Source organism: Magnolia sinica, chromosome 3, assembly GCF_029962835.1.
Source record: "Magnolia sinica isolate HGM2019 chromosome 3, MsV1, whole genome shotgun sequence".
NCBI lineage: Eukaryota > Viridiplantae > Streptophyta > Magnoliopsida > Magnoliales > Magnoliaceae > Magnolia > Magnolia sinica.
Window position 1 is genome coordinate 55,007,684 of NC_080575.1, and position 21,251 is coordinate 55,028,934.

The 21,251-nt window shown below is 38.9% G+C and overlaps 1 protein-coding gene across 2 annotated transcripts in view; it reads left to right on the plus strand.

Moving 5' to 3' along the window:
* LOC131239924 (CBBY-like protein) overlaps positions 1 to 21,005 on the plus strand; it is a 36,394-nt gene extending 15,389 nt beyond the window's left edge. For both annotated transcript variants that reach the window (XM_058237858.1, XM_058237859.1), the window contains exons 5-8: positions 11,556 to 11,651; positions 18,611 to 18,657; positions 19,420 to 19,500; positions 20,715 to 21,005. In XM_058237858.1, coding sequence (XP_058093841.1) covers positions 11,556 to 11,651; positions 18,611 to 18,657; positions 19,420 to 19,500; positions 20,715 to 20,838 — 348 coding nt within the window. In that variant the 3' untranslated portion in view covers positions 20,839 to 21,005. The remainder of the gene's footprint in view (positions 1 to 11,555; positions 11,652 to 18,610; positions 18,658 to 19,419; positions 19,501 to 20,714) is intronic.
* The last annotated feature ends 246 nt before the right edge of the window (positions 21,006 to 21,251 follow it).

A 21,251-nucleotide genomic window follows, 5' to 3' on the forward strand; every position in this document is an offset into this window, starting at 1 on the left:
TAGTAGCGAGCGTCAGGATTCTTTTATGGTGTAAGGTTCTGAACTCCATTGTCATAGTACTTGAATCATTGGTTAAGTGCTGAAAGGATGATGTTGTAACGGTGCTGACTGAGAAGTACGTTATAGGTGGTAGCCGCTTTGATGATTTGGCAGGTGCCTTTTGTCTCTAGCAGATGGGGACATCTCGCGCACACGCACGCCGCCCCACCTACACGTACGCACGGAGGAGGGCCCCACCATCGATTTGGCTCAATGACGACGTCCAGGGAGGGCCTCCTAGCTAGAAGATGAAGTTTGGTTCAAAAGAGTGGGCTTGATAGTCAAGAAAAGCCCATCATGGGATCTCATGATCATGGCCCACTAGTCGGATTGATTTCATATTTTAGGTTTTTCTTATTGTTATTATTTAGAACATCATGAACGTTATAAATTTCTTTGTTTGGTTTTTATTTTAGTTTACTTCATCGCCAAGTATTAAGTTGCGCACATGGCGCGAGTTTTGGGGTATAGGGTTTTCCCTATAAATAGGCACCACTTGTAGTTCTTTTGATTCATTGAAGATTAATAAAAATTCTGCGTTTTCCTAATCTCTGAGTTGTGAAGCCTAATTGGGTGCGAAGCCCTCCCTTCATCGAAGGGTTAACTATCGTGGTGCGAAGCCACATCTATCCCGATTCGCCCCCATCCATCGCCATCTCTACTACCCATCTTCTACCATCCCTTCTTCTCATTTCATCCTATCATCTATACTTCGAATCAATCATCAATTGCAGCAATTCTCTTTCGCACAGCAGAATTTCAGAATTTGGCCCTACAGGAGGGCTGAAACTTCGGCGGAGCACCACGCACAAACCGTACATCGGATCAAGCTGAGATTTGGGGGGTTTTGTAGTCTATCCCTGGCCGACCAGGGCCAAGGTGGCCTTTTTTCTGAATAGTGGGCCCCACACACATGCGGCTGGGATCACACGCATGTGGGTCTGGGCCATTGTTGTTGTCCACGCGTGCGGTACTTCTCTGATTCGTCTCTCTTCTCTTTCACTCCACTTTCACCCAAAATCTCTCAACCTAACCCTAAATTACTTAAATCTCCAATTTTATGCCCTTTTTCTTACCATTGGGTTCCCCGAATTGGAATTTCTGAATCCCTTGGATTAGGGACTCATTACTATGCATGTGTGGATGATTATTTCTTATCTTTGAGTATTGTTTGGTTCATAATTTTTAGTGATCCAACCCTATCATGTGTAGGCCTGGACCCGCATAGATTCCCCTTAATTGAATGTTTGGCCTTTCATGTGGGATATGGAATTTGTGTAATTGTTTCTGAACTAACGTGATCTTAAGCCCGAAATCTCGCATATCATATTTAATTTTCATGTCCTGCATCACCAGCTTGTTGATTCAAGGATGAGGGTGATTACTCCTAGAGAAAACTATCTGTCTTGGTTAAAACCTTGTATCATGAGATTGCTAGTTCGTAGGTTGTGGATTTCGTAACCTAGCTTCTTCAACATTTTCAATGGTATGAGGTTGACTACATAACCATTATCTAGCATAATCCGATTGATGCGAACGTCTCAAATGTATCTTGTCATTGTGAGGGGTCTATTATGTTCTTTCTTCTTGAGCATCAGATCTTTGTCGGTGAAGGTGATAGTGGCCATGCACTTGGTGGCCTTAGACATTTCTACGATTTTGTTTTCTTCAAGGGACTGATCATAATTATGCCCCCCTCTTTCAAGTTCGGCAGGCACACTTCTCAGGTATCATTGTCCAAGAGAGTGTGGACCAACGCCCGACATTATGATTGGGAAAGACACAGGGCGTCGTAAAAACTTAGCCTAGTAGGATCTTCTTAAGATGCACTAAAATGTCATAGGGACATGGAGAAGCTTTATAGAGAGGCTAGTGATCTTGGGCAAGAGACTTGTCTTTTGTCCCGCTAGACTAGTTGGAGGTTTAAGCTCCACTATACTTGGGAGAGGGAGGGATTTGATCTAAATCTCCATCATAGTCGCCATCGTTGTTCAGAGTATGCTTGATATTATCGAAATATCTTGGATATCATTTGTATTTCCAGCTCAACAATATCAATAATATATTAATATTAGTAGTCTAAAAAATTGTAGGTATCGGCGTTGAATCGCTAAGTATTGAAAATGTATCAATATTGCTAATGTATTGCTAATATTTTTACAGTGTCAATTCTAGGTGTCGCTTGTATCGCCAATGTATCTATATCGCCAATATTTTCAGCTGTGTAAATTCAAGGTGTCGCTTCTATCACTAGAATATATGCAATATTCAATAATATTGCCAATGCATTGATAACACCAAAAATCTATTTGGATCCTTGCTCTTGCTCGGGTGGTAGACTCTCGGGAGTTTCAACACCCGGTCAAGGGTTCGAGTATCCATAGGTGGTGAAAGCCCGCTATGGTGTGAGTGTGTGTGGGGGTGTGTGTGTGTGTAAAAAATAATATATATATATATATATATATATATATATATATATATATATATATATATATATATATATATATATATATATATATAACACCAAAAATCTATTTATTGAAAAATTTCCATACCAATTTTTTATGGGCACATAGTTATATGCAATGTTCAAATTGTCGACGATAATATTGATCATATTGCGATATTATCGTTATTGCGACATGGGTGATATTGAAACCATAATCTTTTGTTTCTTTCCTGTTTGTTGACGATTTCTCAACGAAATATCATGTGTTGTCAATATTCTGAAATATCGATGAATGTTTGGATGGAAGGTTGGATGGATGGTTGGATGAATGGTTAGATGAATGGTTAGATGGATAGATGGGATTGTTGGATGGATAGATGGGATGGATGGGATGGTTGGACTAATTTCTTACAACAACGCATACTTTTAGATCCTCATTAAATGAAAACTTATTATGTATGCATTCTTTTTGCAAATTTTTAATTCATAAATATGCAAATATGTGTATTTTAGAATCTCCTGAAGTTTCATTGAAAAATTCTACTATTTTCCCTATGTTTCCCCACATTTCCGGTTATCGGTGATATTATCGATGATATTGATATTGTTTCCGCAACTCCGGCCAGCAAAACTTGTAGCGGTACCGATACTTTGAACACTAGTTGCCATTGACTACAACGATCATGACACAGGAAGCTTGAAAGATTTTGTGAAGTGTGTCAAGGAGATATTTGAATGTGTCAGGGAAGATGGCCTCCGCCTAGAGTATCTCTTGTTTAAAGATTGTGGCAGAGAGGCATTCATCTACCATTGCAACTTAAGATATCCGGGAGAAGAAGGGTTGTAATGGCAATAGACGTTCCACCATTGTTGGACAAAATCAATGATATTTTTGCTTGAATATTGAGTGACCATTCTCATATGATCTTTGGTCACCGAGACACCATAGTGGTGAAAACACACCGTGAATGCCTCTCGCAGGTTTGGCCATGATTGAAGAGCTTGTGTTGGAAAAGAGAGATACCGGGTTATGGCTCAGTTGGGTGCAACAAGAAAAAAAGGGAAATGCTGGAGCAGGCATCCTTTTATTACATTTCTTAAGACATAGGTCACTTTCTCGTAGGTGACGAGATGGTTGATTTGGGAGTGATCACTCTCACGAAACAATTTAAATAGTGGCCAAGAGGGAGCCTCATAGGTCTTAGCTTGTGGCAGGGTTCGAGTTTGTGGAGTGCCGTTCAACAATTGCCCTACCCGATTGGCATGTGCCATCTTGAAGTATTAGATTCACGTATCGGACGATTTGGTTAAAGAGGAGTCCTCGGCAAGCGTCTCCTTAAGGAGACCAAAGAAAGATAGTTGGTTGGCCTACGTGAATGTAGATCAACTCTCTGCTCGCAAGCTTTTGCCAATTTGCCCTTAGGTCACTTTGTTTCCCTTGACAATGTAGAGTGTTGTTGTCTTCCATTTCAAGACATACTGGTGTTGGGATTCACTGGGGAATCGATTCCAAAAAAAAAGGTCCAGGAGGTAGCAATCACACTCCAGTAGGAGTAAGCACGATAGGAAAGAGTCTCGCATGTCTTCCCAAGTGTAGACTCCTCTAATGGCAATCTAATTGTACCAGTCTCGAGCAAGGCCCACGAGAGACTGGCGGAAGTTCCTGAAGGGGAAACTCAAGTAGGGCTGACCACTGGAACACTTGCTTATAAAGCGGAGCAAGTGTTGTAATAGTGATCCAATGCCTATGAACTAAGTTGTTGCCTGGTAGGGACCTTTCTGCATCCAACATCTTCTCAAAGTTCGGTGGACCTTTAGGTAGGTTGATGTAGACGATGATGCGTCAACAAAGGCCACTGAGATGGTCATGCAATGTGTGATAGTTGGCAACCATCACTAGATTCACCATCACATGTCTCATTGCTGTTGTGCAAAGAGATGAGCTCTGAAAGAAATAACTGTCTGAGAACCACAGGCTGGCATGGACTCTGATTCAAGAGATCATCGGGCTGGACTGCTTCATCTTTTAGTTGGCTCTGCCATGGGTAGCGCGCTGATGTTGCCTAGAGGTGGTAATGGCGCGTTGGGCCATTGTGGCAGGATTGTGCTCATGCTAAGTAGAGCAGGTACCAAGGCACTGCAAATTGTGGGCATGCCTTTTTCTCATTGCAAGTTCCCTTGGCTCGGCATTGTAGTCGTTAGAGCTTCCCTGCCTGGCTTTTGGAGGCAAGGCAGAGGATGTGCTTGAAGAAGTGGAAGGTTGTGCGGTCACTACGCCATAGGCTGGTGCATATGATATCAAGTTGGTAAAAATGAGGTCCTTGCCCTTACCGCCCTTTCGAGGATGATGTCTCCCTCATCAATCATCTACTAGATAAGGTTCTTTAGCCCCAATAGTCTTTGGTTTTGTGGCCGATGATGTGGCAGTATTGGCAGAACTTCGGATCTCTCATTCTATTGGTCTCTTGGCATCGGTGAGACTTGGTAGTGTGATTCTCCCTTTAGACAACAACTGTTGAAACATGGGGATGAGATCCTCCACGGGGAATGTGTATTCCTCTGCGGTGATTCACGTCTTAGACGCCTGTTGTCACCTTTGTTGTCCTTGCCCCCATTCTTGGTGTTGACCTTGACAGGTTCTTTCCTTTATCAACGACGTTGGACGAGGGGGGCTTGTTCTGGTCTTGCTGAGGACATTCTCTTCTAAAAGAGGGCCTGTCGTACACTAGCAACCGTTCCACTTCATATGCCTTGGTGGCCAATTGCTTGAAGGTGTAGATAGGAGTTTCGAAGAGGGTGTAGGTTAGCTTGTTGTTCACGTTGAACAAATAGATGTTGACCTATTCTGGTTTATCATGCAAGTATCGGCAAGACAGGTGAGTCTACTCCATCTATCAATGAATTTTTGCGCACTCGTTGTTCTGCTGTTGGGTGGTGGCCAGGTTGGTTATGTCGATTCTCTGTTGTGAGGAAAAGAAGTTTGTAAGGAAGAGCTCTTGCATCTAGTTCTAGGTGTGGACCAATCCTAGGGCTAGATTGGCATACCACTTAAAGACCTCGCCCATGAGAGGCGTTGAAGAGTCATAGGAAATATTGTGGCACGATGAATCAGTTGCCCATTGATGTCATGAAGTAAATTAGGTGCTCTTGCGGTGACCTAGTACTGTTGAACTTCTAGAAGTTCTTACGTTTGAAGCCAGTAGAAGAAGGTGAAGTTGTCAAGTTCGGTTGGATATGGCATTCTAAAGACACACTTGTCAAGTGCATCCTTTTCTCATTCTTAACGGATGATTTATGCCATAATCCATCGGAAGTTGACCTGAGCCGGGTTGACAGGGGTGTCTAGACATAGGTTCCAATGGTAGGAACTTGTGGTTGCAGTGAGTAGTTCCTATTGAGTGGAACTTGTTCATCAGGGATCAACATTCCTAGCGGTGGCTGAAGCACCTAAGCTGCTATCGTGGAGACATTGAACTATGCCCCCATAGCAGCGATAAGTGCCATCATAAATTCTAACTTCGCTTGCATGCCCGCATTTTCCCTGAGGATGCAGGCCATCTAGTCCTCTTGAGGGGGATGATTAAATCCCTCTCTCGGCCATTATATCAAACACGACACTTAAACTATCGAAGGAGTTGACCAGTGTGCTGGTGGCGTGAGCTGAAGTGGGTGAAGATTGTTCGTAGGATGCTGTGTGGCTTGAGTTGGGCGATTGAATGCTCCAGGAATTGCTTGGTGTGGACAGGGAAGACTTCTTGGGCAAGAAGGGAGCAAACTCCTATGCTAACAACGTAAATCGTGGCCATGCTTGAATGGCCAGTTGCTAAGGAATCAGTAGAGGTGCCTTGTTAGGAAAGGCACGAACCAAACCCCCTGTGACAGGACCCACAATGTGTGGGGTGCATGATTGAGGGTAGGCAGGTTGTGGTGCATGACTGAGGGAAGGTAGGTTTCTAAGTAGGGGCGGAAGCAGATCCACTCAAAGCGCTACTAGACGCACTGGGTGTGCATCTCTTGGGATCAACAGATCATTGTCCTGAGAAAGCCAAGACGGGTCCAACAAAGGCAATAGAGGTCATTGAAGTGACCGAGGTTTGGAGGAGGGTTGTTTTAGTGATTACTTGGGTAGGGACCTTAACCATTGTGGTGGTCTTTCCCAGTAGCGTTGCCTTGATAGTAGGTTGTGTTGTTGTAGCAGCACTAACCTTAGGAGTAGCCCTGGCCATTGGGCTGGCCTTGGCTAGAGTAGAGGTCTTAGCCGTTATGACAGCTTTAACCCGATGGAGGACTTGAACTTTTGCAACAATTTGGGTCATAGGTGCTACCCTAGCAGTAGGTCACACTGTTGTGGTAGTGCAAACCATGGTGGTAGCCATGGCTGCAGTCAGGGCCTTAACCTTTATGGCAGTCTTAGCTTGAGTTGTAGCAGCTAATGGCACATTTGGCCCATGCGGTACAACAACTATGAATCCTCTGATGTGGAGGAAGAAGATAAAGGCTTCTTGCGGAGTATACGCCATTATTGCAAGGAAACTGAGTGTTATCTCTTGTAGGTTCAACAAGGTCTTTTGCACAAGGACTTGGTCTAGTTGTACCTTAAAGATGAAGGGAGAAATGTTCTTGTTAGGAGTTGCCATTTATATATATATATATATATATATATATATATATATTGCACCGAACTGCCAAAAATGCTACTCAGTCTTTGTAGGTGTGCAACATGTAAACATTTGCATCCACTTGTAGATAGAGATGGAAATACTCAAGTTATTTCCTAAAGAAAGCAGCATCCTCTTATGCACCATCAAATTTGCAGAAATCTTTATTTTGAATCATCAAAACACTTATCCCTATCTCAGCCAATCACAACCAATGCAATCAATGCAACCAAACACAATCAATACAACCAACACAACCAGTGATTCTGGTCAATATCCACAACAAAGTTGCCATTTTTCTTTGTACAAAATTTGTATTTGATGAGTTTGGATTATATTTGTTTATTGGGAGGTTGTGTTGATCGGATTAGTGTAGGTTTTGTTGCATTGGAAGTGGTATTGACTGGATAGGGCGTAGTGTTTTTGACCCCTCTATTAGCCATAGTGCGTTAGACGTCTTACATAGCCATGTTTGGCATCGTGGTTTGACCATGAGATTAGTGGCATTAGATAGTCGATTAACCAGCGAGGTGTGAGAGATAAATGATTCATGATAGAAATCCGGGAATTACTTGATTGCATTAAAACATTGTTGATCTTCTTAAGAGGTTGTCGAGTATTCCAAACCTCGTTCGTTTATGAATGCTGAAGTTCACATGTTGTGCACCCAAAGAAAGTCAAACTGAGTGGCTTTCATTATTATTTGGGGTGATTTACATCCAAGTTGTGGTCTAGCACATGCCCCTAATTACATCTTTGGGGAAAATCAAAGTGGAGCATCTTGTGGGGTGGCCTTGGACATTCTTGAGTCCTTTGGTTCTTCGTCTTCAGTGTCTGGAACCAAGATATTCGTGATCGCCTTGGCATACATGAATGGTTGTCGGATAATGCCTTGGGGGCTTACATGTTGATGATAGACGGGAGATGGCTCTCTAACTCATAACATGGGATGATGAGACCCTCTGTGATTGGCACGAGGCTTACTGGAAGGGTATGCACCTGATTTAGGGCATGTTTGAACGAGAGGCCTATTGTGGGCTGTTTGCGCCCGTAGCCGTCTAGTAGCCTAAAGGAGAATTCTGCACACATGAGTAGACATTGTTGGTAGGTTTGTGCCTAGGCACAAAGCTCGATCCAATAACATGTGGTGCTTAGCATCAAGCCTTGGTATGTGAAGCTTTGGCCTGTGGTCCAAAGCCTCTCCCTTTATTCGGGCCCTAGCACATGACTTAGGGCCTCCCTAATGAAAGGGGTGTAAGGTTCACTTTATGAGTAGTGGCACCTGAAGGTTCCAAGGGTGAATCTGCTAAGTCCTTTCTTTTCTCTCTCTCTCGTCAACAATATGGAAAGTCTGAAAAGGTCTCTAAGAGTCTCCAAAAAGTCTCTCTCAATGAGCGTTTAGGGGTATTTATAGGCATCCGGGTCAGATATTCCCAATGCCTGCTCTTTGCACTTGTTTTGGCATCTGAGCGCAGAGGTCTTTGCATTGCACATAAAGGGTTTTGTGCATGATGCATGGTCTTCTTTTGATTTTATGCTTCCTTGTCACGAGATGATGATGTTATCATTTGACGCAGTGCTGCTAGAGCTCAGTTGGTGTGGCATAATGATGCCATTAGATGAGTGGGGGCTCATTTTTGTAAAGTAACAAAATTCATGTGTCAACAAAATGGTAATAATTTGTTGAGTAATTAAAAGAAAGGAGAATTAGATAGTCAAAAGGATAAAGAAAACAATTGTGTGTGAGGTTAGAGAAGCTCCTTTACACAAGAAGGTTGTGGTGACTTCTCCTGCTAGGGAACCCTTTAGTTCAATTTCTTCCCTGTAAAATGATGTGAAGAAAGAAGATAGCGACTTGGTCAAATATTATGCGTTCAGGTTGGAAGTTTGAGAGGTATGTGGCAAATAGTTTTTTCTTAGGATGCATTAGGGTTACAAAAACCACTCTTTGCAACTTGGATTTTCACTATGTACTCAAAGTTCCTTTATTCAAATATTTTTTTGGAAATTTGTATTTTCTCCCTCAATAGGCTGTTCTATTCTTTATTACCTGAGTACAGTTGGGTTTCCAGTACAACAACGATTGGCTTTGGCAGATCCTCTGAACCAAAATTCCTAGGATATAGGTACAACAAAGAATGAGTGCTTCTCATAAATATAATTATGTTATAATACTACTTAACAATGTTTGATATTTGTTGCTTCATTACTATGATTCACTATAAAATCTATTTAACTAATTCAAAATCCTAATAGATTAGTATTTCAAGTCTTAGAGAATAGAGATCACTTATCTAATCCTTACCCAAGTATGAAACATGAATATTCAAGTTTTTTCAAGTATCATAGATTTTTATTGGTCATAAACAAACTATGTAACCTGAACTCTTAATTTTTTAGAACTTATTGTGCTCCTAACCCATGTTAAACAAACATGTCAGACACATGTTGATTTTTTTTATTTTTTATTTTTATTTTTTTTTTTAAATTTTTTTGTGAAGGGTAGAAGCATAAAACTTGTCGGCTAGCTATTTGGACCAAAAAAAAAAAAAAAAACTTAATCAATTTTTTGTTTTCGTATTTTAGCTATATTTTGTATATGATTTAAATAGTTCTAATCATGTGGATCTCTCTCTCTTATATATATAAACGTGTGTCTCCATTTGCATTTTTAGGGCCTGTTTGGATCTGGGCAAAGTTTTCTTGTGAGTAGCATCTAGGACATGATGTTAGGGCTAGCTGGTCATGGACATGTTGTTGCTAACTAGTTGTTTTGTCCCTTGTTTGTTAAATACCCTAAAACATGGATAGCATAGATTGTGGCACATGTGGGGAACTTAAAGATTGTTTGGTGGCACATGTGGGGAACTTAAAGATTGTTTGGTGGCACGATGACAAATGCATGTGTACATTTGACACATATATTGCATTTTTTTTATTTTTTATTTTTTATTTTATTTTATTTTGTGCTTAATGATTGATATTGCACATATGCACATGTGGGATGCTTGAAATTGGACAGTTGCACATGGCACATTGGAACATGACATGCATTTTCATGGATGAGTGTGATTCTCATGTGCGTTGAAACAATAAAGTATCATTGACAAGTATTTCTAACTCTCCAATAGAGACACCGAATCCATGGTCTAACGGTCATATATCTAAGATTACTTGTCCAAAAGTGCAATGGTTCCCCTGTGCAAGGGGGGTTGATAAACCATAAATGTATAGTTTTTTTTTTTTTTTTTTTTTTTTTTTTTTAACACTTCTCATGACACGACTTTGCCCAAATCCAAACAGCCCCTTAGGGTATTTATATTGGGCACCTCGTGCCTATATCCAATGGCATTATACACGCCTGTGTGGTTGTGTCCAACTAGCAATGCATTTTACATTTTATACAAGTATTCATAAGATAAACACAAGAACACTCATAATGCTTCCCTCAAGATGGATCAGTATTTAGCCAGCTCATAGTTCATAAACGAGGACTTAGACCAAGATGTTGTTAGTCATAGGATCAACTCAATCCCATACTCAGTAATTTCAATAGGTGGGTCAAGAAAATAAATTTCTTATATTTGATCATAGATGTACACAACATAACTAGGCTACCTATCATCATCAATGAAAGGTTGTGTCACTATCATCATCATCATCATCTAAGGCTTATCCCAATTAATTGGGGTCCATTCCACTCAATCAAGGGCCATACCTTTAGTTGCCCTCTGTAGGACATCTTTTTGGGAATCCCGTGTAGGTAGAAACATCAGAAGGGTTATGTAGGAGTGAATCAATTAAATCTTGATCATGTTTGTGAGGGGTGCAGGTTAAAAATAAGCCAATGCATTTGTTTAATGGGTCAGATAAGAGGATCTAGAATTGACCCATTTATTTCATGGGTCATGTTTGGACTGGGGTTTAGCCGTTTAGGTAGGGTATAAGAAGAATCACGAGATTTTCACACTACATCTTCAATTAGCGCTGACCTGATGGACCAATAAGATATTGCACACATATGCCATATTGGCATGTAGATAGGCAAAGCTATACCCATGCAAATCAGTATAGTCGTGTGCATAAACCTCAAGTAAGATACGGCACGGTAAATACACTTGGAATTTCAAGGGTTTGGTTTCAGCATGGTTTGATCTGAGTAAGACCATCTTAGGTTGTTCCAGGCCATGGGTTGAAGAGCTGTTGAGGGGGCGTGACCCATTTTGTAATTGGATTGAACTTTTGGACCCAAACATCCTCCAAAGGATCCAAGTTAATAATATCTATACCCAATGAGTTCAGGTCAACCTGACCCATTTGCACTCCTGTTTGACACTAGAGAATATAGTACACAATTTTTTGTTTAATCTATTTTACTTCCTAACATCTGTAACATGTGTTGGTTACAGGTATCAGCCATAGTTTCCTTTCTACTGGGCCCTGATCGAGCAGAGAAGATTGCAATATTTGCTGGAGACGTGGTTCCTCGTAAAAAGCCTGATCCAGTAAATTCTTTGTCCCCCTTAGGTTATTAACAGATTGATGTTTGCTCAATCAATGTCTTATTTTGCTGTTTTTCTTTTATTTAGTGTGAAAAGCATTTTTGAGTCTCTTAACTAAGGTGCTAGAGTTTCTACAATGGAATTGAAAAGCATTAGTGCATCATGTTATCCTAACAAAATACTAAACTACAAATGGGTTGCATTGTAAATCACCAATGTTGGAATGAATCTCTTGTAATATGCTTCTATTATTTATTTATTCTTGGTTATTTTGATTTTTCACTTTGCCTATTAAATTGATATGATCTCCAATGGTCTCCTTGTCTTTTATCATATTTCAATCAATGAGGATTACTTTTATTGGACTTTATTCATCTTTTCTTTCCAATGATATTCAGTCCACGAAAAAAGATGTGTTGGAAATAATTACTTTTATTAAAGGCTTCCATCCATCCATCCATCCATTTTTTTTTCCTCTATGGATTCCTCTATCACCTCCATCATCCTTTGAAAATGAGCATTAACAAAATCATGTCTCTTTGATCAGCTTTCTAAAGAAATTGACTTTCCCTTCAATGATAAGAGCTAAGACACATTCTTGGGAAACACATCCCATAATCTTATGAAAAGATAGTATGGTCTTCTTTGAAAGTGCCCTGGTTTGTCAATTAACGTGACAAGTGAGTCATAGAGTCCAGTGAGCCCCACATGAAGACTACAAGCTGAAGACTCAACAAAATGGATGTGTTCAAAGGTCTCCAAAGGTAAATGAAACCCTCAAATCCTATGACCAAAACACCTCAGGTAAAATCCCATTTAAAAAGCTATAATCAATCCCAAAACCATCTAGGAAAACATCTTTGGTAGATTAGAAAATGGAAAACATAGTTGCAAGAACAGATGAAAATATACGAAGTTTTTTTTTGCAACTATCGATGACACCGAACACTGATTCGATGACATTGAAACTCATGTTTCGATGATATCGAGATGTATTCGATGCCATCAAAATTGTGCCCAAATATGTCCAGCAACCATTTGACATATTTCTGGAATTATTCGATGTAATCGAGCCCCATTCGATGTCATCAAAATTCAAACTTCGATGCCATCGAGGAAGGCTCGATGACATCGAAATAAAGGTACAAAATATCCAGCGAGCTATAAAGGAAAATCATGACTTATTCGATAACATTAAATTTCAAACTTCAATGATATTGAGAAAGAATCGATGACATCGAAATTGGGACCAATCTGTCCAGAGAGTTTGTAAAGAAAAATCAGGAATTATTCGATATCATCAAACTCTATTCGATGTCATCGAAATTCAAACTTCGATGACATCGAAATTCAAACTTCGATGACATCGATGTAGTCTCGATGACATCAATGTTTGAATTCCATAACTCTCCAAGCAAACCTCAAAGTTCTCTTAGTAAGAAAAAACCCGATGACATCGGAGTCTGTTCAATTCATCGAAGGAAACTTCGATGACATCAAACGACCTTCGATGACATCGAATGGAGACAGATTTCTACCTGTTTTCTTACTGTTTGAACTTTACTGCCTATTTAAAGAGGCTTGCTTCTTAGGTTCCAAGCAGAGAAAAAGAGAGAGATTTAAGAGAGTTATTACTATAGTTGATCTACTCTTAATCTTAAATCCCTTTTCTAATGGGAGTTCATCCTTCAATCCCCTCTTAAATGCAATCATTGTGAAATCAATAGATTAGATTGAAGTATGAACTCCACCATTCAATGATCTTTTAGCAACACTCTTAATGGTAAATTATTAAGCTGAAATCCTTTGAATGGATAATATTCCAGAATTTCTTCCTTAATGACCAACATTTAATAGAAAAGATTTCTTAGAATACCCTCACCTAACACCAGAGACCTGTATTGGAGCATCTACAATAGTTGCGGATCAAGGGAGTTGAAGACACTTCATCAGCAAGGAAGGTTATCTTCAGCACAACAGGGCTTACTTGCTTACAAGTAAGTCATTAGAGTCCAGTGACTCTGAAGATCCTTCCTTGTGTAGGACTAATATTCAGTGGTTAATATATTAAGGCCTTCATAGGCCTTTGGCGGGAGAGTACGTCAAGTTCTTGTGTAGGACTTGTTAGCCTTTTGTGTAGGCATTGATAGCCTTGTGTAGGCTTCGCCGTGTGTAGGCATAGGTAGCCTTGTGTAGGCTCTTGGTTATGTCCTTGTGTAGGACTTGTTTGCCTTGTGTAGGCTTCTAAGGTTGTCTTGTGTATACTTCTTAGGTAACCTTTTGTAGGTTGTGAAGGTTAATGGTTAACCTGATTTAAAACCATTTGATAGTGAAATCCGGCACACTCCAAGGGGGAGTGCGTCAGCCAGGAGTGGAGTAGGCACACAGTCGAGCCACTATATATCATTGTATTTGTGATGATTATGTATACTCATATGTATTGACTGATTGAATGTCTAAATTATGCATAATACATGTTTGATATGATACGATAGTTAGATTTTCACTATTTAGGTTGATATCGAGATAACCCTACTTAACTCATGTTAAAATTGGTAGATTTTCAGTTAAGAAGGATTAAAATTTTAAAAGTCATATTCAACCCCCTCTAGGACATTTGGTCATTTATCTATACTTCGATAACAACGGTCCTACCGCAATTTCAATTGGTATCAGAGAGGGGTCCCCTTAAAGGGTTTAATAACCTAGAGGGAGATCCTAACTGAAGTTGAAATTATGGCCAAAGGAGAGGGAACATCGGTCCCTCGGCCACCTATTTTTTATGGTTCAAATTATGCATATTGGAAAATAAGAATGAACTACTTTTTTCAATCTTTGGACCATGATGTTTGGGAAATTGTTGAGAATGGATATGTGCCACCAACTGAACAAGTGGTACTTGAAAATGGCACAACCGTCACTAAACCCAAACCAAAAGAAAAATGGACTACCTTTGATAAAGAAAACAAAACAAGTGAAGCCAAAGCCATGAATGCTATTTACTATGCAGTTTCACAAGAAGTATTTAATCAAATCAGTATGTGTGGAACATCAAAAGAAGCATGGGATTTATTAGAAACAACCCATGAAGGAACGAGCACAGTAAAAAGGTCAAGGCTGTAGCTCTTGACAACCCAATTCGAACACTTAAGAATGGAAGAGACCTTTATGGAGTTCTTCGCAAAATTAAATATCATATGTAACTCCATGGGTGAGCTTGGAGAGAAAATTCCATAACCTAAAATATGTAAGAAAATTCTGAGATATTTACTGCTCCAAAGTCACCACCATTGAAGAGTGTAGAAATATCGATGAAATGAAAGTAGAACTAGTGGGTTCTCTACAAACTTTTTAACTACATCTCAAACCACCCACAAAATCCAAAAACAATGTTCTCAAGGCCCTTAGAACTATAACTACAATAGAGGAAGAAGGAAGTGAGAACGAAGATAGGGATGAGGAGTTCGCCCTCTTAGCCTAAATATTCAAAAGATTCTTTAACAAGAACTATGGAAAACCATACAACAACAAAGGGAAACAATTGGACCACAAGCGCCAAATAGGCAAATCCTTTTAACTAGTCCAAAAAACCCCAATGTTACAACTGCAAGAAGTATGGTCACATATCCACGGAGTGTCCCACAAAGAGACAAAAAGGAAAGGCTATGACAGCCACATGGGATGACACTAATGGCTCCAACTCGGAAACAAGTGAGTCAGAAAGTGATGGAGACCAAAAATCATTAAAAATACTAATGGCCTCTACCACTATAGTCATTCCCAAGGACCATAAAGAGGAAGATGAATATAACCTTGAAAAAATCTAGTGTAAAGAAGAAACTGCTGATAATTGTATTACTATTGAAAACTAATCAAGAAAATAGATCTTTTATAATCAGAAGTTGAGAAACTGAAAAAGGAAAACAAAAGTATGAAACTAGAAGTAGAAAAATCTAATCATACAGCAGAACTAAGTCATAAATTTACTCAAAGTAATGAAAAGTTAGAAAGACTTCTAGGCCTAGGTAGGAACTCTAAAAACATGAGAGGTCTAGGATATGAAACAAGTGAATCAAACTCATTCCCTTCACCACCTGTGTTGATTAAATCAACTACTTCAAAACAGGTCAACTCATTATGCCATTCATGTGGAAAGACGGGGCGCTACAAATTTGAATGTCTTACACTAAGACAGCCTCATTCACTTCCGGGTTGAGCTATAAAAGTAAAATCAAACCAACCAGAAAAATGATGCAGAAGTCATGGAAAGGAAATCTAGATCAATTGCTTGATGAATTCGAAATAGCCATGGATAACCACTCTAAGAAAGAAATGAAAAACTCAAGCTCAAAGGAGGTGGTTACCAAGTGGGTGATACAAAACAAATACAATTGCCCTGCGAGTAATGGTAAACCTAACTCAGGCACTTGTATCAATTGGTCCAAATAAACCAACTGGTGATTATGACCCATTTTAGCTATAAACTCTTGTATTTGTTAATGGGTCAGTCACTTTAAAAAGGGGAACTCCAACAAGTGGTTAAGGAACAATCTTGGAGTTTGAAGTAACTAATAACAATGGTCAAAGATTTGAAAATCCATTATTTGTGGAGAATTTTGAACCAAATATATGATATCCGCACAAATAATTGGCAATATGACTGTTGAATGACCAACCACACTAATATGAAGGATAATGTAAATCATGTTGTATAGGAAAATCTAGTAAACTACCTTATCCCTCCATTAGGAGTCTCAAATTGTTGAAAATCATATTATGCTTTGATTTGAGACTACCAAATTGTTGAACATACATGTGTGTGTTTTTCAGTGTGTATGTGAATTTGTGTTTCCAGCTCAACCAATAGTATATGTACAAATCTTGCTTGCTAAGTAAACATATATATTTGTACACATCCTTGAATCAAAGTATATGAAATACTGGAACATCAGGTCTTTGATAAGACAATCGATGACATCGAAGTTACCTTCGATGACATCGAACAACACTTCGATGACATCAAAGTACATTAAGGAGATGAATCGTCGGGGGAACATCGATGACATCGAACGAATGCATATTCGATGTCATCGAATTTTGAATCTCAATGACATCGAAGAATCCCGACAGTATAAATAGCGCACGTGCGCACAGAAAATCCATTTTTGCTCTGTTTTCGCTTGGCCGCCTCCTGTTTCCCCTCCTGCTCTTTGGCGGACGTTTGGTGGGTGTTTCGAGTCAAAATACTCAAATCAAAGTCTCATATTAGTAAATCCTTCATACTCAATCCTAAGTATTCACCTCTTTACCCTAGGATTCGTCTGTGTGATTTTATTTTATTTTTTTGGTTGGGAAGGAGCTTTGGGAGTAGTTACAATAGTGTCATCATCAATCCTCCTAGATAATCCAGGTCATATCCAGCTTGTTATGGCCAAGGACAAAGGGAAGGCTCCTATGCAAGGAAAATCGTCCAGACCAGTTAGACAGAAAAGGACTGTGTCGAGAACACCTCGAGCTAGGGCCTCTATAGAGTCCTCCACTCCTCCATCTCCTGCTACACAACAGAGAACTCCGGCTCGAGGGACTTCTCAGCCAAACATACCCACCTCAACTATTCCGCACCCAGCGAAAACATTATGGAAAAATATCGGGGTCGGAAAATTATAATGGAACGTCAGGTTGATCTCAATTGCATTCGACCTTATGGGATTGAAAGCATTCTAACCAAAGTTGGGTGGGAGAAAATTTTGCAGTTTAGAGGCGAGACAAGGACAGTGATGGTCTATCGTTTTCTGGCTTATTGCCATTCCCGTGTTGCCGATCCTCCATCTGTGACCATTACAGTCAGGGACACAACCACGGTCATCACGCCAGACCGAATAGCAAACTTACTTGGCATTTCATGCTCTCCTGTTGGTCTGTGCAACATTCATATTAATTCTCCACTAGTGCGCTCGTCGGTTTCAAAATTTCTGTGCAAAGGACAGGACATTCCATGGCATGAAGGGAATGCTCTAAAAACTAAACACATGCCATTCAATTTTAGAGTACTTCATGCCATCTTCACTACGAATGTATATCCTCGAGGTACAAACCCGGTGGATATGACTCCCTTTATGGTCGCTATCCTGTATTCCATTATACGCAATACCAGATTGTGTCTCCCATCTCTTATTGTCCATCAGCTAGCTCTTACCGTTCATGGCACTCGATCTATATACCTCCCATTCCCACATTTAATATGCCAACTATCACTAGAATGTGGACTCCTGCTTACAATCGACCGCTCTCGACCTCCTCCTAAGTTCAACAAACTCAATATACCTATGGATTTTTTTTTTTTTCAAAATCCATAGGTATATTTCTAGTTTTCTACTTATTTTGCTTTTGAATGTAATGCTTGCATTTCCATATATGTCTTCATACATTTATAAATTATACGAATTGACTTTGAATATAGTTGTACTAGTTCAATCAAACAACACATGGATTAGGACGCTATACAAAGGAAAAATATTGTGTACTTGTTTTTTCTGATTTTTTTTTCTTAGTGTGTATTGGTATCTTTTTTTTAACAATCTTTGAAGTTTCATTGAAAAATTCAACCAATTTCCCAATGTTTCTCCATGTTTCCTAAGTCCTAACAACAATGATAAATTACACGATATGTATCTCGTGCAATAACTGATATGTATTTCTATCTCAAGGGTGCGATACATTACGCGATAATGATACAAAAAACATTGGTTGAATGGGATTCACCCTTTTAAATGAGTTTTTTTATTTTTCCTCAATAGATTTGCAAAAAATACACAGTAGTAATATAAAACAAGTGCGGCCACAGCCAGCACTTCACTACCAAAATATTCTTCTTGGCAATTGAATTAGTTTGATTTCTGTTGGTAAATTTTATTCTCAATATTTGAAAACTCAAAACAACTGATTGCATTTTTTCATGGCAGGCCATCTACCTATTAGCAGCCAGCACTTTGGGTGTTGATCCATCAAGGTATGCTTGATAGTTTCACTTGTATAAGATTTACTGAATTGAGATAGAGATATTAATCTTATAGCTTTAGAGATGAAGGAAAGAAATGATAAACACATGAGTTTACTCATTTGCTGAAGTCAATAAAACTGTTTCATTGTTTGAATTTGAACTAGGAATTGCCTGATGGGGGGTTATTGGAATGCATCGAGTTCTGATTGGAGCCATTTGTTCAGATTCATCAATAGCTAGTTCCTGAGGCAACTAGATCAGGTTTAGTCACTTCCCCATAGTAGGCACTAGAATGAGGGAATCCCCAACAATTGATTCTTTAACAGGGAGGTCGTCAATGGTTTGTAGCAATGGATAGACCAATAACTTTTCTCATTCCACTAAACTAACATGGATCCTTCAATTACCATGCAGTATGTGTCACATATTACATGGTATGGGTAATGATATGAATATTGGAGTTTGTGGTTGATATGGTAATTGAAACCCAAATATTTAATGCTAAAAAATTAAAATTGTAAAAAATATTTTGACAATAAAAACATATGCAGAAGATATTATGCTACAAAATATTAAAATATTAAATATATGGTCTTGTCCCTGTACCTGAACCAGTACGAGTACCTGGGTGGTAAACACAGATGTGTGTTTATTTCTGTAGTTAGTAATAGTCAAGGATTATTTTATTAATGGCTCATTATAGATCTTTATCACCTATTCATTTCCTAATATTGAATCGAGTAGCTAATTGATGTATTCTGTTCTTTGCAGTTGTGTTGTGGTAGAGGACAGTGCCATAGGTCTTGCAGCAGCGAAGGCTGCAGGAATGAAGTGCATTGTAACAAAAAGCGGGTGAGCATTGATTCACTCATTTGATAAAATTATCTCATGCTTTCTAATCTTTTAAGCACTGGGTTGTCTTGGCTACTACACCTTTAACATGTGTCAGTAACTATCTCAGCCTTTAATATTTGATCCAGTGTTTTAGATTGCGGTAGCATGTTGCGTAGCATTCAATACTCTGTAGCGTGTATCGTAAGTAACATAGCATAAGCTACACGATACTTCTATTTTTTTAATTTTAAAACTAGAAAAAATATGATAAGTAGTAAGAACAAATTTTAAAACTAGAAAAAATATGATTAGTAAGAACAAAGTGAAAAAAAATATAAAAATGCCTAAACATAATTCATTTTTTTCATGCATAAGCATGTTCAAACAAATTATTAATGATCATTTTATGAAAAGCAAATCTCTACATATATAAACCGAATCAAATCACATCAACATCTTTTTAAGCAAACCACTAATTAATAATGTCTAATTGAAACCATAAGTCACTAGTGTGAAAAGAAATTAAAATCCCACAGGTTAGGAGTACGAAGTACAAAATACAAAATACAATTATCATTTAAAATTTTAAAAAAAAAAAAAAGAAAAAAGAAAAAAAGAAAGTGGTGTATGCTACAAGGGATTTATGTTATTTGCTAACGCTATGTAGTGTTGTAGCTACACTATGGATGCTATTCAAAACACTAATTTGATCACTCAATGTTTTAGAACTTATATATAGGCACATGCGCTCTTTGGTTATCTCGAGTGTCAAATACCTTTTCTAGTGCCTTTAGATGCACTATTGAATCAAAGGCTATCATTAGTCTAATGAAGCGACAAATAATTGAATTGTAGTTTCTTTGGCATTCATATTGAAGGTATAGGCTTTTAGTTGTGGCTATTACTCAATTCATTGAGGGTTTGAGCCCGTAGCTCAATGGTAAACAGTGTGCATTTCAACATTGAGGTCTCAGGAACCCAGCTTACCTATTAAAAAAAAAGTTGTGCTTGAAAGAAATGTTACTGCAATTTGAGGACCAGTTCCTCATTATGAATATTAGGTAACATTATCCATGAGTCAACATAGGGTATGATCAACTCAATATCAAATAGGAAATAAATGACAAAGGATTTCTAGGACAACACTCATTGTTTGTCATGAATGAGAATTGGGATGTTTTGGTAGTCAATAATCTATTTACACAATCTGCTTCTTTACGTTGTGCTTACAGTTACACAGCTGGAGAGGACTTCTTGACTGCAGATGCAGTCTTCGACTGCATTGGTGATCCTCCCGAGGAGCGCTTTGACTTGGCATTCTGCGCCAGTCTTTTGGAGAAGCAATATGTGAGCTAGTAGATCTCTCTCCTCCCTCCCTCTCGCTGCGTTTCATTATAGATTTGTCTTTGCAATTGTGTTCATGTTGGGGTCATGTTATCCAGATCAGAGAGCAAGCAGTTGAGAAATGTAATTTTTTTTTATGTCATCACATTGCATTTTATGGAAAATCATGTTGTCTTGAACTTTAGGCAGTACAGTACCTTCCTTATTACACATCTAGGGCCTGTTTGGTAGACGCCTAGAAAAATGAGATAATCTCATTTTAGTTAAGCTTGATTATGTGTTGGAGTTCATGATTGTTGGTTATCAAGATCGCTTTTCTTAATCTTACCAAAAAAGAAATATGATCTCTAATACAGATTACCACTTACTAAAATGAGATGAACTCATGTTAAGACGTCTACCAAACAGGTCATTAGCCTTTAGTG